Source organism: Sorex fumeus, unplaced genomic scaffold (assembly GCF_029834395.1).
Source record: "Sorex fumeus unplaced genomic scaffold, SorFum_2.1 ptg000123l, whole genome shotgun sequence".
Classification (NCBI taxonomy): domain Eukaryota; kingdom Metazoa; phylum Chordata; class Mammalia; order Eulipotyphla; family Soricidae; genus Sorex; species Sorex fumeus.
In genome coordinates this window covers 4046124-4063343 of record NW_026606180.1, presented here as the reverse complement: position 1 = coordinate 4063343, position 17220 = coordinate 4046124, and the positions used below count along the sequence as shown (strand labels likewise).

At 39.8% G+C, this 17220-nt stretch overlaps 1 protein-coding gene across 1 annotated transcript in view; it reads left to right on the top strand.

Moving 5' to 3' along the window:
- Positions 1–17220, top strand: part of DNAH8 (dynein axonemal heavy chain 8) — a 438788-nt gene that overhangs the window by 34568 nt on the left and 387000 nt on the right. Inside the window, 3 exon segments of the mRNA XM_056137311.1 lie at positions 2424–2537; positions 10925–11032; positions 15945–16046. Coding sequence (XP_055993286.1) covers positions 2424–2537; positions 10925–11032; positions 15945–16046 — 324 coding nt within the window.

Below are 17220 nucleotides of genomic sequence, written 5' to 3'. Positions count from 1 at the left end.
TGTGGGTGGGATACTCTCGGTAGCTTGCTGGGCTCTCCGAGACAGATGGAGGCTTTTGGGGTAGCCTCTAATCACCTTTATAGGTGTTACTATTCAGGCATATAGGCGGATATGATATTCTCAGTAGCCTACCAGGTTTTCTGAGAGTGAGAACTAGGGAATAAGAGGTCACGCGGCCACGCCTTCTCCAAGGGGCCCCTGTGAGGACAGCCAGGCGCGGGGGCAGGAGACTCTGTCTTGTTCTCTTTAGGTAGCTTGGTTTTATAGTCTCTGGATGGCCGTTGATGGGGTTACACGGCAGTTGGTGGGTATAACTGTCTAGCTACTGGAAGGTGGGAGAGCTGGGTGGAGGAGGCCCAGTCCCGAAACGGAGCAGGCTTGGAGATCTCAGCCCTGGGTCCCGCATGCCTGAGTTCCTCTGCCGGTTCCTCATCCAAGTGTGTGGAGAGTGGTCTCAGCATGGCTTTAGCTGGGTCCCAGAGGTCTTCAGCTGTCAGGGGTCTGCTCAGGGCAGCGAGGGAAACTCAACCCGCCCTCCTCCAAGGGGCCCTGGTGAGGACAGCCAGGCGCAGGGGCAGGAGACTCTGCCTTGTTCTCGTCTGGGAGCTTGGTTTTCGGGATATATATATATATATATATATATATATATATATATATTCGAGTGGGCCCAGAAACATCTCCATTGGAGACTTTGTTGTTACTGTGTCTGGCATATCGAATACTCTCGGTAGCTTGCCGGGCTCTCCGAGAGGGGCGGAGGAATCGAACTCGGGTCGGCCATGTTGGCTGCGTGCAAGGCAAACGCCCTACCCGCTGTGCTATCGCTCCTATATACATACATATATATAATATATATATGAGAGAGAGAGAGAAGTAAATGAAATGTTATGTGGAGTAAACTCAAAATGCCAGAAGTCACGTGCCTGGATTTAATCTCCTGCATTTATTGGATTCCTTAGCATTATTTGGGAGAACCAAGCCAAGAACAAAAATCCCAAGAAAGCAGTGAAGGTGAGGGTAAAATCTGGTGATTCCTTGCTTAGACTTAGAGCAGAAATCAAAATATAGAAATCAAGAAGTAATGCAAAAAGTCTATGAAAGCTGGAGCTTTGAAAGTTATAAACAAGATAGACAAATCTTTATCTAGACTCACTAGAAAAAAAGAAAATTCCCTGGTAGATCAGAGATAAAATAGAGAAATTACAATTAAACATTCCTCAGAAATTTAAGATATCATGAGATGTTTCTATGAAAAAATTTATGCTATAAAGCTGGAGAATTTAGAAGAAATTAAAAGAGTGTTAGATTCACATAATCTCCCAAAACTGAGAGAAGAAGAAATAGAAGTCCTGAACAGGACAACCAAAAGCAAAGGAAACTGAAGCAGTAATTAAGAATCTCCTCAATAATAATAATCCTGGTCCAGAAGGGTTCATTGGAAAGTTCTATCAAAACTTCAGAGAAGATTACTGCAGTTGATGCTTAAACTCTTCCAAAATATTGAAGAAAAAGAAATTCTTTCTAACACCTTCTGTGAAGCTAATCACCTGATCACTTGACATCCCATTACTCATCGATTTGTTCGAGCGGGTGCCAGCAACATATCCATTCATCCCTGTCGCTTGCTAGTGTAGCCCAATGGCATCTGCTTGAACACGAACAGCCTGAAACTGATTGTTCAGGGTCTTGATGAAGAAGTCTGACCATCTCATAGGTGGGTGGTCGTGCAATCTTTTGATGTCCCGTGGAATCCAGTCGGTAATGGCTCTAGTCCAGTGGTCATCTCCAAATCTCTTTACATGTCCAGCCCATCTGATTAGAAGGATGTGAAGCTAATCTTATACTAATATCCAAAGCAGAAAGAGACACTTCTAGAAATTTAACAGTGAAAAACAACAGTAAAAACAGCAACAAAGGAAAAATCATTTCAGGTAAAAGTATGTTATGGTCCAACAACAGGTTGTTAATTTCAAATGGAAATACCTTCAGTTTTAGGCTGGTGGAGGGAGGCTTCCAAGCCAATATTCAGGGATTTTGGGAGACACTCGTAAGTGTTACCACCAACAGAGCCAGCAGTTCAAAGCAAGGATTCAAGGATGTGTGCTCAGACCCTAGGGTACTGGATAGCACCAAGACAACCCTGACGGTGCTTGGGTGCCTCATGTCCACACTGGCAAGCTTGTGGGGGACATTGGGCGAGAGAGATTGAACTGGGGTTGCGAGTCCTAACTCTTGCATTTACCCAGTCCAAGTCTTCATAGTTGTTATTAAATAGTTTAAGGAAAAAATTAGTATTTTTTTAGAAAAACTATTGTTTTAGTTTTAGTTTTAGTATGATTGGAAGAAAAGGCTTAATTTTCTTGATTACACCTTAGCACACTGATACATTTGTATATTTAGTATAATTTTTGCATTTCCCTTAGAATTGGCGTGATCTGGATGCAAGAATCACAGATACAGCAAATGAATCAAAAGATAATGTCAGATACTTGTATACTCTAGAAAAAGTTTGTCAACCACTCTATAACTACGATCTAGTAAGTATTCTTTTTAAAGTATAGTTTAAAAGCTATTGTATTTAGCCTTCTTGGAGTTGGTATGGGTGAACTCCCCCCCGCTTCCCTGTACTTCCTGGAACCCCCGGCAGCCACGACCATGTCCCACTGCCTCCTCCATGTCAGCTCATCTACCAGTCCTGTTTCAGAGACTTAGAAATAAATCTTGAAAGAAGCCAACTACCTGCAAAAATTTCTCAGACACCTTGTCCTGGCTGAGACCTCTGGGACAATCTTGGGAAGGGAGCAGGCCAACTTTCCACCTACCAAAGCCCTGGCAGCCACACTCACACCCCAAGAGCTGCCGTTATGCCTCCAGCTGGACTGCTGGCAAATGCAGCCGTGCAACATCTCCAAGCTCCACATCATCCCAGTAGGAGCACGCCAGATTGGATGGGAATGTAAAGTAGAAGCCAACTAATCTCGACTAACAGAAACACTAACACAGAAGGCTTACCTCAAATAACAGCTTAGTAAACCCTCACACAAGGATGACTATTTCTATGGTGACTATTTCTTAGTAAACCCTCACACAAGGATGACTATTTCTATGGTGAGACTATTTCTATATGACTATTTCAATTTTCCAAAATTTTATTTTATTGAAGTATATTTGATCATTACATTACTTTTCTAGTGGTAACAGAAATAAAAAAAATAAATTTCTGTGGGCTGTAACTAGGGCAGGCATGAAGGGTGTTTGAAAAAAATCAGTGGTGGAGGGAAGGTAACAGGGGTGGTGGGATTGGTGTTGGAATATAGAATGCCAGTAACAAATCATAATGAATCATAGTGTTTAAATAAAACGGGAAAAATTATTGCATTTAAAAATAATTCAACTACGTATGTATTGAAAATCCAAACTTCAAAAGAGCTATTTAAATGAAATATTTGCAGTATGTGTAGTTATTTGTGAAATATTTATATGTATATTTTTATCCTACATGTAAATACATAGTGTTATAATGAGGTATAAGTGTTCATTATACTGTTCTATGTGCTTTTTTTGGGGGGGAGTCACACCCGGCGATGCACAGGGGTTACTCCTGGCCCTGCACTCAGGAATTACTCCTGGCGGTGCTCAGGGGACCATATGGGATGCTGGGAGTCAAACCTGGGTCTACCACGTGCAAGGCAAACGCCCTACCGGCTGTGCTATCATTCCAGCCCCTGTTCTTTATAAATACTTAAATTTTTTCACTGAGAAAGGTAAAATTGCAGAAAGATACAATTAAAAGTTTCATCAAGGTCTATGCATTTTAAGATATGCTAATTTCAACTTCTATGTTCAAAAGTCTTATTTGCATAATTTTATCTTTTAGTTCTGGTGTTGCTTTTAGCTCTTTTTAAACAATTAATTAAAAAAATCCAATTGCTCTAGACATGGATATGCATTGTGAAGGTGAAATTTTTGTTACTGTTGCTGTTGGTCTTTATACATTCTATGATACAGGGCTGCTTCAAACATTATCTTTTGAAAATAAAGAAGTACTAAAGTATTGAGTCATTTAATTATTCCTTGTCGTAGACCTGCTGCTTCTGTAATTCTTTTCTTTTTTGGCTTTTTTTGGTGGGGGATCATACCCGGCGATGCTCAGGGGTTACTCCTGGCTCTGCACTTAGGAATTGCTCCTGGCAGTGCTTGGGAGACTATATAGGATGCCAGGGATCTAACCAGGCCACGTGCAAGGCAAACACCCTACCAGCCGTACTATCTCTCCAGCCCTGCTTCTGTAATTCCAAAAACTTTTTCTACCACATTTTCTTTATTCTTTTCTTTATTTTCTTCTTCTTTTCTTTATTCTTTCTTTTTATTTTTGATATTTTGTTTCCTGGACACATCTAGAGATGCTCAGGGCCTATATTCCTGGCTCTGTGCTCAGTGGTGCTCAAAGGACTATATGTGATGCTGAGGATTCAAATGAGGGACCGCTTATGTGAGGCAAATATCTTTTAACCCTTGTACCATTTCTGGGCTGGAGCGATAGCACAGCAGTAGGGCGTTTGCCTTGCACGCGGCCAACATGGCCAACCCGAGTTCGATTCCTCCGCCCCTCTCGGAGAGCCCGGCAAGCTATCTCGCGAGAGTATCTCACCCATACGGCAGAGCCTGGCAAGCTCCCCGTGACATATTCGATATGCCAAACACAGTAACATGCCAATGGAGACGTTACTGGGCCCGCTCGAGCAAATCGATGAACAACGGGAGGGCCTTTACTTTACTTTTTTTTACCATTCCTTTGGCCCCTCTATTCTCTTTAAAACAAACAGCAGTTGCTGTTTGGATTGTAACATCATTAGAATAAGAAAAGTGTGAAGAGAAATTTGCTTCCATTTCTTGCTGTTAAGTTTTTTGAACTAATTTTACATTTTATGACCCTAGGATTATGTTTTAGGCATGCACACTACTGTATATTTCACATTCAAAATGTCCAGACCATGTGTATAGATAGTTCAGAACTGTTACTCAGGGAGTTGGTATAATAAGTAATGATGTTTAAAACTGAGATGAAGGGCGTTTCCTAAGGGCTCATTTGCTGTTCTCTCCAAACCTACTTTATTGGAATTAGTGATACTTCATTGACATTGATTCATATTATGGAGTTGCCAGCAATTCTTTTCAGGCATATTTGCATTAAAATCTTTTTGACTTTAAGATAATATTAAATGTGAATTCTGACATGCAAGGTTAAATTACAAAGTTATTCTGTAATATCCATAAGTTACAGGAAATTGTTTTGTCATTCTTATACTTCAAACCTAGGACATATAGTACTTCTGATTTTATTTATCTCATCAACACTTAGAAATGCTTTTGTTTGGGTCTGGAGAGATAGTATAGTGAGTAAGGCACTTTGCCCGCAGACAATCTGGGTTTGATCCTCAGCACCCCATATGGTTCCCTAAGCACTGTCAGGAATGATCCCTGTGTGCAGAGCCAGGAGTAAGCCCTGAGAAAACTGGATAGAATGCTTTCATATGTTTTATTGTTCTGTAAATAAAAGACTCATTTGAGTGATGAGGCCTCTTTATCTTGATTTGCATACTGTTTAAAAGACCAGGGTTTTGAAAGGCTGGAGCAATATTACAGAAAGTAGAAGCTATCTTTGATTCCCAGCATCCCATATAGTCCCTGAGTCTGCCAGGAATTATCCCTAAGTGCAAATCCAGGAGTAAGCCTAAAGCATCACTGGGTGTATCCCCTGTTCCCCACAAAATAGCAGAGTTTTAGGAACCAGGAAGATAGCTCAAAGGAAGAGGGGTAGAGAACAGGAGCATAGGAGCTGTTTTTTAAAATCACATTTAATCACCATGAATTACAAAGTTACAAAGAAGTTCATGGATTGAGTTTTAGCCATATGATGAATGTTCTAACATCTGTCCCAACCAGTGTCCACTTCCCTCCACCAGTGCCCCCAGTTTTCCTCTTACACCCTGGCCTGCCTTTATGGCAGGCACTATTTTCTCTTTTCTTTCCCTGTCATGCTTTTAGCTTGGTGGTTTATAATACTATTATTGATGCATACCATCCCCATCCATGTCACTTTACCTCTTTTTAGGACTTAGTTTTGGTCCAGAGTTTCACTCCCTTCTATCATTGTTGCTCTCTCCTTGACCTTTCATGCATCTGTCCCCAACCCATGAAAAGCTTCCTACTAAGGGACCAGCTCCCTGCTCTTCAATTCTATTGCCTTTTGGCATTGGTAATTCTTCCACTATATTTCTTTATCCTGAATATTGGTGAGACCATTCTGTATCTGTTCCTCTCCCTCTGATTCAGATGATACACTCCAGATTCATCCATGCAGCATCAAATTGCATGATTTAATTTTTCCTTACAGCTAAGTAAGGAAAGTAATCTACTCCACTGGGTAGATGTACCATAGTTTCTTTATCCAGTCATCTGTTCTTTGGCACTGTGTTGCTTCTGTGTCTGGGCTATCTGAATGCAGATGGATTTTCTGCAGTTGGTTTTTGGGCCCTTGGTCTTTATTCTCAGGAGTAGAATTACTGGTTTGTAAGAAAGCTCAATTCCCATTTTTTTTTGAGGAATGTTCATATTGTCTTCCAAAAAGGCTGAACCAGTTGATGTTCTCACCAGCAGTGAATGAGGGTCCCCTTTTCTCGGCATCCATGCCAACACTGGTTGCTATTGTTTTGGTTTTGGGGCCCCACCCAGCAATGATCCAGAATTACTCCTGGCTCTGTGCATGGCATCACTTCTGGTAGTGCTTCAGGGACCATATGGGATGCCAGGGATTGAACCTGGGTTGATCATGTGCAAAGCAAATGCCCTTACCAATGTACTACCGCTCTGGCCCCCGAGTTGTTCTTTTTAATGAGTGGCAGACTTTGTGGTGTGAAGTGATATATTATTATTGTTTTGATTTGTACTTCTCTGATGCTTATTGATATCAAGCATTTTTTCATATGCATGTTGACTATTTTTATTCTTCTTTGAGGAAGTTCCTGTTCATCTCTTCTCCCCATTTTTTAATGAGTTGGATGTTTTTCACCACTCACAATTGTTCCACAGAAAATCAAATATCTAGGGATCAACTTAAGTAAAGAGGTGAAAGTTCGTACAAAGAAAACTTAAGAAAATAAAATTAGACATGGGGATGAAATTTACATACAAGTGGTATTACATGGAAAGTATCATGCTAAGCGAAATGAGTCAGAAAGAGAGGGATCAACATAGAAAGATTGTATTCATCTGGGGAACATAAAGTAACAAAATAGGAGACTAACACCCAAGAGTGGCTGAGATTAGTACCAGGAATTTTGCTCCATGACTTGGAGGACGGCCACACATGCTAAGGCAAAAGGGAACTCAGAGAAGGGAGCACCAAATAAAGGGTGTTGGGAGGATCCTCCCAGGGTGGGAGAAGCATGCTTAAAGTAGACTATAGACCAAACATGATTGCCACTCATTGCCTGTTTTGCAAACCACAACACCCAAAAGGAGAGAGAGAACAAAAGGGAATGCCCTGCCACAGAGGCAGGGTGGGATAGGGGGGAATAGGGGGTGGGAGGGATACTGGGATCCGTGGTGGTGGGAAATGGGCACTGGTGGAGGCATGGGTATTTGATCATTGTATAATTGAAACCCAAGACGAAAATATGTTAAGTCTACAACTGTACCTCATGGTGTCTCACTAACAAAAATCAAAAAAAAATTAGACATGAGGAAATGGAAACACACCTTTCCTCATGTTGGGAGGGTTAACATCGCTGAGATAGCAACAACATTCCCCCCTTGCCCCCAAAAGCATTATGCAGATTTAATGAAATCCCATAAGAATGCCCATGAATTTTTTCAAATAAATGATCAAACACTCATGAAATTCGTATGAAATAATAAAACTCCCCCAAGTAGCCAAAGGAATTCTCATGAAAAAGATGGGAGGCGTCTCTTTCCTCATCTTCAAACTGAACTACAAAGCAGTAGTAATTAAAACAGTGGTACTGGAATAAAGACTGACCCTCAGAACAATGGAATAGAACTAAAAATATAGAAAAAGGCCTTCAGGTATATGGATTGGTAATCTTTGATGAAGGAGCAAAATATATGAAGTGGAGTAAGGAAAGCATCTTAATAAGGGCTATTGAGAAAACTAGTCAGACACATGGAAAAATTGAATTTCTTTCTAAGATCATGCACAAAAAGGCAAATCAAAATGGATTAATGAGCTCAGTATCAGACCTGAATTCATACGGTACATAGAGGACTGTGTAGGCAGAACTCTCTCCATGACATTGAAGCTAAGAGACATCTTTAAGGATAAACCACCACTGACCAAGCAAATGGAAGCAAAGATAAACAAATGAGATACATTAAACCAAGAGGCACAGACTGGGAGAAATTATTTGCCCACCACTCAGCTGCTAAGGGGTTAATATCCAAGATATATAAAGCACTGGTAGAATTTATTAAGAGGCTATGAGTTGGAGCCCCCAGTAGTACTGAGTTCATCCTGGTGGTGATCAGAATCTAGGAGTGGCCAGTGCTCTGAGGACTCCTTGGGAGGCCAATATAAAACAAAAAAAAAATCAGCTTTGCAATACAGGATGGAGGTTAAGGCAGATGTGGAATGTATTAATCTCCAGCACTGTATGGCACCCTGAGCATCTCTGGGTGTGGCCCTCGAGGCCTCGAAGCACAGTGGGGCTAGCTTTGGTGGTCCCTAGTGCCAGAAAAACAAACAGCTCTACACGCACAGGTCCTAGCATTGAACTGCTGGCCCCATTGACTGCAAATGATTGAGAGGGAGCCCCAGGCCTCAGAAGATCTGCTTGAGGGGTCCTTTCACCCCCCCAAACAATCTCAGGTACATAACTGTAGTTCTGCTTCTTATCTGCCTTTTTCACCTGCTAGCTTTTTTTTTTTTTACTAAATAGAAGTAATAGTACTGGTTTATAGATTCCAAGACATTTTCTTTCTCATATTTAAGCATCTCTCTTCTCAGACCACACCTTGAATTGAGATGCATGAGTCATCATGAACATGACATGGCACCGTCTTAAATTATTTGAACTTCCCCTGGCTACTTTTTGTTTGTTTCTGGTATCACTGTGTAAATATAAGAACACAGTGTATAAATATAAGATCACAGTGTATGAGCACCAGCTGGTGGCAGAAATTCTTGTGAGGACTGGTTTGCTTTTCTTTTCAGGTCCCTTAGAGAAGAATTGTAATTTGGAAATTTTTCTCCTGTCTTTGCTCTTTAGTGTCTAGTGGCCCTCCACAGAGCCCACTTCACATCTGTCCACTTGGCAACTCAATTTAGGTGGTCTTAGACTCTCTCATGTTAGATGTTTCATCCTTTCGAGTAGCTAGTTAAATACTGGTACCACCCAACAATCAAGGACACTGGAATTGATGAAATCAAACTTACTTTCAACATTGTTTAAGTGCCAAATACAAAAATGAAGTAAAATAATACGTAAGGCAATGTGTCAGAGATGAGGGGGAAAAAAGTGAGGGACTTAGCCTAGAGCCTTGAACAGGGAGTAACTGCAGTCGGTTCACACGGTTTGTGTCCTGACTGTACCTGTACCTCTTCTGCTGTTCTCTGCCCTGTTTGACTTGTTCCACTTGTTTTTCATCTTGTTCACTCTATCATAACCTCCTTTGGAACAGGTGACTGACCTATACTTGGATTTTTTTCCCATTGTCTCAGAAGTGAGTGACATTTAGTACGCTTGCTGAAAAGGTAAAAGTGAGATGTAATTTGACCTCCTGCTTTTAATTGCTTTTAACTAACTTTATGACCATAAACAGTACCTAAAACTCTTCAAGCTATTAGTGCCTTCACCCTTAAAAACTTTGGGGTTGGAGCGATAGCACAGCTGGGAGAACACTTGTCTTCCACATGGCTCAATTCATGGCACCCCATGTAGTCCTCTGAGCCCTGCTAGGAGTGATCCCTGAGCACAGATCCAGGAGTAAGCCCCTGAGCCCCACGGGGAGTGGTCCCCAAACAAAACAAAACAAAATAAGCATAAAAAAGTAGTTTAAAAATATTTTAAAATATAAATTTAAAAATAAATTTAAAATACAACTCTTTAAAAATAAATATGCGTTGGTAGTACAGCACTTTCCCCAAACCTAATTACATTTTAAAAATAGTTGTTCACAATAATTTATTATATTAAAAATTTCAACACCAATCCCACTACCACTACACCTTCCCATCACCATTATTTCACTTTCTCCCACCGCCACAAAAGTCTGCCCCAAAGGCAATTATTAAGTCATTTACTTTGCATTACTTGTTATGAATAATCAGCCAAAAATGATCCAAAAAGGTTTCCTTGGAAGAAAGTGTGTGAAGATTGTTGTGTCTCACCCTGGAGACATTAATCTCTTGTATAAGAGATTACTAAGATGCTGTTACAGGTTGGGCCTTGTGTGCTAATATATATATTAGCACACACATATATTAATTGAGATTGGTTGCCTTCTGCTTCACACCTCATCCAATGTGGTATGCTACTCTTGGTACATAAGTGGTGTAGAGTATGAGATGTTGCTCCAGGAATTCTAAAGTTCTAAACTGGGTGATAGAGTTGGAGTTAAATTTTTAACTGGATGGTGATTTTGGGGTCTGGAGGCATCTCTGCAGCTTGCTGCTCTTTTATGAGATTTATTTGTGAGTCCAGTCTTGTTACATTTGTCAAAACCAATTTCCTTCTTTCTAGGAAATTGGTTCTAGGATCTAATCTTGAATACCATATGGCATTGGGTAAAAATTGACTTAAAGATAAAAATGTTGTACTATATTATGTATGTTTAGACTTATAAGATACTGATTACTAAAATTACAAACATTTGGTGAAATTCTCTGCCTATATTTCTATTTTAGGTTTCCATGGCACATGGAATACAAAATTTAATTAATGCCATCAGAATGATTCATAGCGTGTCAAGGTATTATAACACCTCTGAAAGAATGACCTCACTGTTTATTAAGGTAGGTTTCCAAGGGAAGAATTCATACAGCTAGTCCTGTAAAAAGATTTACAATGCTTTTCTTTGGTCTGGGAAAGGGAAAAGGGGAATCTGAGTGCATCTGAGAGTTCTAGATTAATATTCTTTCAGAGGTCAAGAAAAGAAAGGTACTAATTAAGGTCCTTAGTGATAGTATAATGAGTAGGGCACTTGCCTTGCACGCAGCCAGCCTGGGTTTGATCCCTGGCATCCCATAAAGTCCTGTGGGCTCTGCCAGGAGTAATTCCTGACTGTAGAGCCAGGAGTAACCGCTGAGTTTCACCAGGTATGACCCTCAAACAAACTAATAAACAAATAAAACCCCAACACAACAAAAAAGAAAAGTACCGATTATTCTTAACAGAAGGGATTCCCTTTCTCCACACTCCAGGTAAGTCCCCGAGCTCATTCTTTACTTTTTCCACTTTATTTATTATTTATTTTTAAAAATTGAATCACTGTGAGATACAGTTATAAAGTTGCCCATGATTGGGTTTCAGTCATACAACGTACAATGTTCCACCACCTGTCCCTTCACCAGTGGACAATTCCCACCAAAACGTCTTCAGTTTCCCTCCTATCGCTCCCTGACACTGCTCTTCTGCCCCCGCCTGCTTCTATAAAGGCAATCTCTCTCTCTCTCTCTCTCTCTCTCTCTCTCTCTCTCTCTCTCCTCCCCCCTCTTTTCTGGTCATCATGGTTTGAAATACAGGTATTGAAACGTTATTACATATATACTCCTTTACCTCCTTTAAGCTGGAATGATAGCATAGTGGATAGGGTGTTTGCCTTGCACGTGGCCTACCCGGGTTCGATTCCTCTGTCCCTCTCGGGGAAGCTGGCAAGCTACTGAGAGTATCCTGCCCACACCGCAGAGCCTGGCGAGCTCCCTGTGGCATATGCCAAAACCAGTAACAACAAGTCTCACAATGGAGACGTTAGGGGATGTTACTGGTGCTTGCTCAAGCAAATCAATGGACAACGGGAGGACAGTGCTACAGTGCTACCTCCTTTTAGTACTCAGTTATTTTCCAGAGTGATCATTTCCAACTGTTATTGTCATAGTGTACTTCTCTATCTTAAGTGCCCTCCTGCCCCTTGGGAAGTCAAGTTATTTATGTGGGCCCTTCCTGATGAATGCTTGCAGAGTTATAATCTTTCTTCTTAACACTGCTTTTTGCTGTGTTCCACAAGTTTTGGTAGCTCATGTCCTCATTCTCATTTGTTTCCAGGAAGTTTTTAATTTCTTCTTTGATTTCCTTTATAGCCCACTGGTGTTCAGTAGGTAGCTGTTTAATTTCCAGGTATTTTATTTTATTCTATTTTTCTGTGTGTGATTAGCTTCTACTAGCCCCTCTCTTCCCTTTTATCCTTCAAAGTCAGTATTTGCTTGTTGAGTTTTAGTCTTTTTCATCTGTCAAGAGGTGACAAAGTGGTGTTAAGTTTCCAGCTACATTGTGTTACTATCAATGTCATCCATGAAGTCTATTAGCAATTGTTAAAAGTGTTTTGCTAGTCCTTCATTGAGTGCACATAAGTTTAGAAGTGTAATTTCTTTCGATGCACATAGATAGAACCCTGAATTATTAATAAATAAACCACTTTCCCTTCTAACCTTTCCCAACCTGAAATCTATGTCATTGGATACTAGTATGACTACCCCAGTTCTTTTGAATGAATTGTTTGCTTGAAGCAATGTTTTCCAGTCTTTGACTTTAGGTCTGTGTGTGCTTTGACTATTCAAGTGTGTTTCTTGTAGGCTGGAGAATATTGAATTAAATTTTTAAATTCATTTTTGCCACTCTGTGTCTCTGAATTGTGTGTTTAAACCATTGACATTGAGGGATTATTGTCATATTTGTCTCTCTCATTTTTTGAATCATACCTGGCAATTCTCAGGGGTTACTCCTGGCTCTGAACTCAGAAATTACTCCTGGTGGTGCTTGGGGGACCATGTGGAATGTTGGGGATCGAATCTGGGTCAGCAGCTTGCAAGGCAGCTCTACCCACAGTACTATTACTCTGCCCCGTCATGGGGTTTTGTGCTATCTTTCTGTAGAAATTTGGTGCGTTTATGGGGTTTGTATTGCCTCTTCAGTTCTTCTTTAAAAATTGGTGTTGAGTCTATGAATTGCCTGAGTTATTATCTTTTAAGTTGTGTATCATTTTTTCCTATCTGAATGAGAGTGTTGCTGAGGATAGTATTCTTAGTGAGATGTTTATTTCATCAAGTGTTTTTTGCTATATCCCACCATTGACCTCGGGTTTTTAAGTATCACATTTGTAATAGTTCTGCTGTCTATCTAAGGAATACTTCTGTGTATGTAATTTCCTTCTTGATCTTGATGCTTTGAATATTGTATCTTTATTTATGGTTTTTGTCATTCTGATTATGATATGTCTTAGAGCCTTTTAGTAGGGTCTCTTTGAGCTGCTACCTTCCATGCTTTCTTGACCTGGATGTTACTTCCTCACTAGGCTTGCCTTCTTGTCCCTCTGTGACTCTGATGATTCTTATGTTATACTTTTTTTTTAATTCATCCCAAAGTTCTCTTTTCTACACTTGATTTAATTTCGGATCTTTCTCCATCTTCTATTGTTACCTTGAGGTTTTCTGTATCTTGTTTCAATCTCAAGATTCTGTCTTTAGCTGCCGTGAAGGCATCCATTTCATGTACCAATTTTTTTAATGAATAATCTGCTTGTAGTTTTCTTATTCCTGCTTTCATTTCCCCCTGTATTTAATTGGATGTCTGTTCCACTGTTTCTTTGAGCTACTTAAACATCCTCACTATTTTGACTTTGAATTCTTTATCAGATTTTGTAGGTGGGTATTTCTTGCTGAGGCTTTAGAACACTTATTTGGTCCACTTGGTGGGGTTCTGTGTTGTTTCACCATGGTGACTGTAGTAGTTTAGAGGTGATTCTTTCCAATACACTATCGGCATCCCCAACTTACTGCCAGGAAGGATAGGGAGGAAACTCAGTTGGCTGTGGCCTCTTCTTTTCCCTTTAAGAATATTTTCTTCCAATTTGGTGTCCCTGTGTAACTGTGTGGAGCCTTTTGAACTGATTCAGTGAATGTGTTCTTTGGCCTTAACTTATTTGCCACTTTTTGTTTAGTGGTATATTATTTCTTGTGCTAACCACTACTTTTGTGGGTTTTGGGGGAATATTGGTTGAAGTAGGGGCCAATTGACTATTGATCTAATTGGTTGTGCAGCCCTAATGAAAGTTCAGTACAGAATACGGATCTCATGGAATATGGAGGGGGAGATTAACTGTCTGCTGCTGGGGATATGGTTGGTGGGGAACTATTCCCACAGCTGGTCTGACCTGTGGGAGGAGCTAACCACTAGCAGCGTACAACTTTGGTCACAGAATATGTGTTCAAATCCCACTGGTAGTTTGCTCAGTGGCCAGAAAATTCTCAGAGCATTCATGCTCTCGTACAGAGTCAGGTCAATTTTCCACTGTTTAAAAACACCATGGTTTACAAAGTTTTTCATGATGCATTTGTTACAGGTATTCAATATTCCAACACTAATCCTATCACCACTATGACCTTCCCGCCATCTTGTTCCCCTTTTCCCAGTCACCCCTCAGGCCTATCCCTGTAGCACATCCAGATAATTTATTTGATATTGATGTTACCATTAGATGGCTAATGGAATTATTAAAAGATAATCCAGTAAAAGAAAATTTGTGAAAACTGTTACATCTTATCATGGGGATATTAAGTCTTCGTCTGAGGTTTAACTAAGCTGTTGATGCTAACTGGGCTTCCTCTATTAATGGTTTTGTTAATTGAACTTAGTTGTCTTCTTTACATTCCCATCCAACCTGATGTTTTCCTACTGGGGATAGCACTGTCGAGTTTGGAAATGTCACACAATTCTTTCTTGCCTGCCTGATACTGTGTTTGAAACTGCTAGCTCTATTCATTAGTCTATCTCTGGTAGTGAAGGGGAGTCAGACTTACTACTGAGCTGAAATAGTGGAGCACTTTTTCTCTGATACTCCCTTCTGGGATGCAATAGCCACATAAGTCTGACTATACTGCTTCAAGACTATTGACCACATTCACATCTTTGTCCTTTATGCAAATTCCATGTTTTTTTCTGCAATATTGGTGACTCTGAATTCAGCATGCAAGGTCTCAGTCAAGGGTGAACACACATTGTCATCTGGCATACTTCCATCCACTAGTCCACATGCACAGCAATCTTCTCCATAAGGGCCTTTAGTTTTCTCTAGTCATTTGTTTTTCCTTTAGACTGGTCTTCATTCCCCTTCCATATTTCATGAATTTTCCCAAATTATTGGGTGTCAACCTCTTATCTTTAGTTGATCATCCTGACCATTTAAATGAGTATCATGGTGTTCTTTCCTGTTTTAGAAGATGTTAGAAATGGTTAACATTGGGAGAGAAGGGTCTGGACTACACCCAGCAATGCCCAGGAGCTAATATTCATGGTTCTGTGGTCAGGAGTGGCCCCTGGTGATGCTGGGGCACCATATCTGTTTGCCAGTGATTTGATCCAAGGACAGTTGCTTAAAGGCAAGCATCTTATTTCCTATACTATTTCTCCAGTCAGAGATGGTGTTAAAGAATCATAGTTGGCCGAGATCAAGACCTTATTAGAGGAGCAGTAGATAAGTGAAAACTATAACAAATGTTGAAATGTACGGAAATGGTGACATTGATTTAAATGCATTGGGTAAGATGACTTTAGGCTTCCTGGTCTAGACTGGAAGATAGATATCATTGCTTAAAAATATTGTGTTATTAATTATTTCTATAACTTAATTTTTTTCTAACATAAATTTTATACTTGTGGCTTAAAGAACATTTTGTCTTTATTGATGTTAATTTTAAGCCTCTCTTATTTTAGGTTACAAATCAAATGGTGACAGCATGTAAAGCCTATATTACTGATGGAGGGTCAATGCATATCTGGGATCAAGAAACACCAGTTGTATTAACAAAGATTCAGGTTTGTATAGGCATTACATTTTCTTAACATAAAGCTCTTACTTGATTCAGTGTTGTTTACTTGGTTCTTTCATAAGGCATTCACTTAAAAAGAAACGTATTGAATGGCATGATAATGTAAAAAGAATCTCATTAAGAGGGTCTACTTCCTTTACATGGTGCTCTTTATGGGTATAAATTGAACTTAACCTTTTAGGCTTGTTTCAGACTCTCTTGTGTAGGTTCGTATATTCTGACTCTCAGCTTACTCTAGACCCTGCTAGTTCCATTCTCTTTTCTTTTGCACCAACTAGATTGTAGTGGATCCTAAAATAGTGTTGGTGACAGTGGGCATATACTTTTTTTTCTTAAACATTTTGAAATCTAGACTACTGACATTTTTGTGTGTGTGATCTGATGCTTTCATAGGTTTAAAATATATTTTGTTGTTGTTGTTTTGAGCTGGCAGTGCTTGGGGCTAGGGCTGTTCCTAGTATGTTGCTTGGACATTGTTCCTTGTGGTGTTGAGGAACTAAATAGTACCTGGTATTGAACCTGGTCTTCTACATGCAAACCATGCACATCAACCCGTTGAGTAATTTCCCTGGTCCCTTAAATACATTTTTTTACAAGATTAAGGAAGCTTTATTCCTACTTTTAGTACTAGGACATTTATAAATAATTTTATAGTACACTGATTGTTAAAAGGGCATTTTATGCACATATTTTTTGAGTTAGTTATACAATTTTCTCATTATGTTAGTGTGATGGATGACAATTTCAGACTTTCTCGAGTGAAGTATCCTCATATTTCTAGAATAAACCTAATTTCATGCAACTCTACCATGAAACCGTTTTTTTTGCAAACCCTCTCATATTAGTTGCAAATATTTACTACAATTGTCTATTGTGCTGTACCATTACACTCATCATACTCATGAGGGAAATAGGCTGACTTTTATCTTAGAGTGTCTTCCTCAGTGATTTTGGCTCTAAAATGTGGAAAGACAGGAAGTCTTTCCTTTTCTATTCTCTGAAAAAATCTGTAGAAAGTTGAATCGATTTGTTTTTTTGATAGTTCCAAAGATAGAACCACTTGAGAAAGTTTTTCTCAGAAGTTCTTGTATGTCTTCAAGCTTGATTCCTGGAATTTATTTGACAGAATGGCTATGTTGAAACTGAAGGAAGATCCAGAA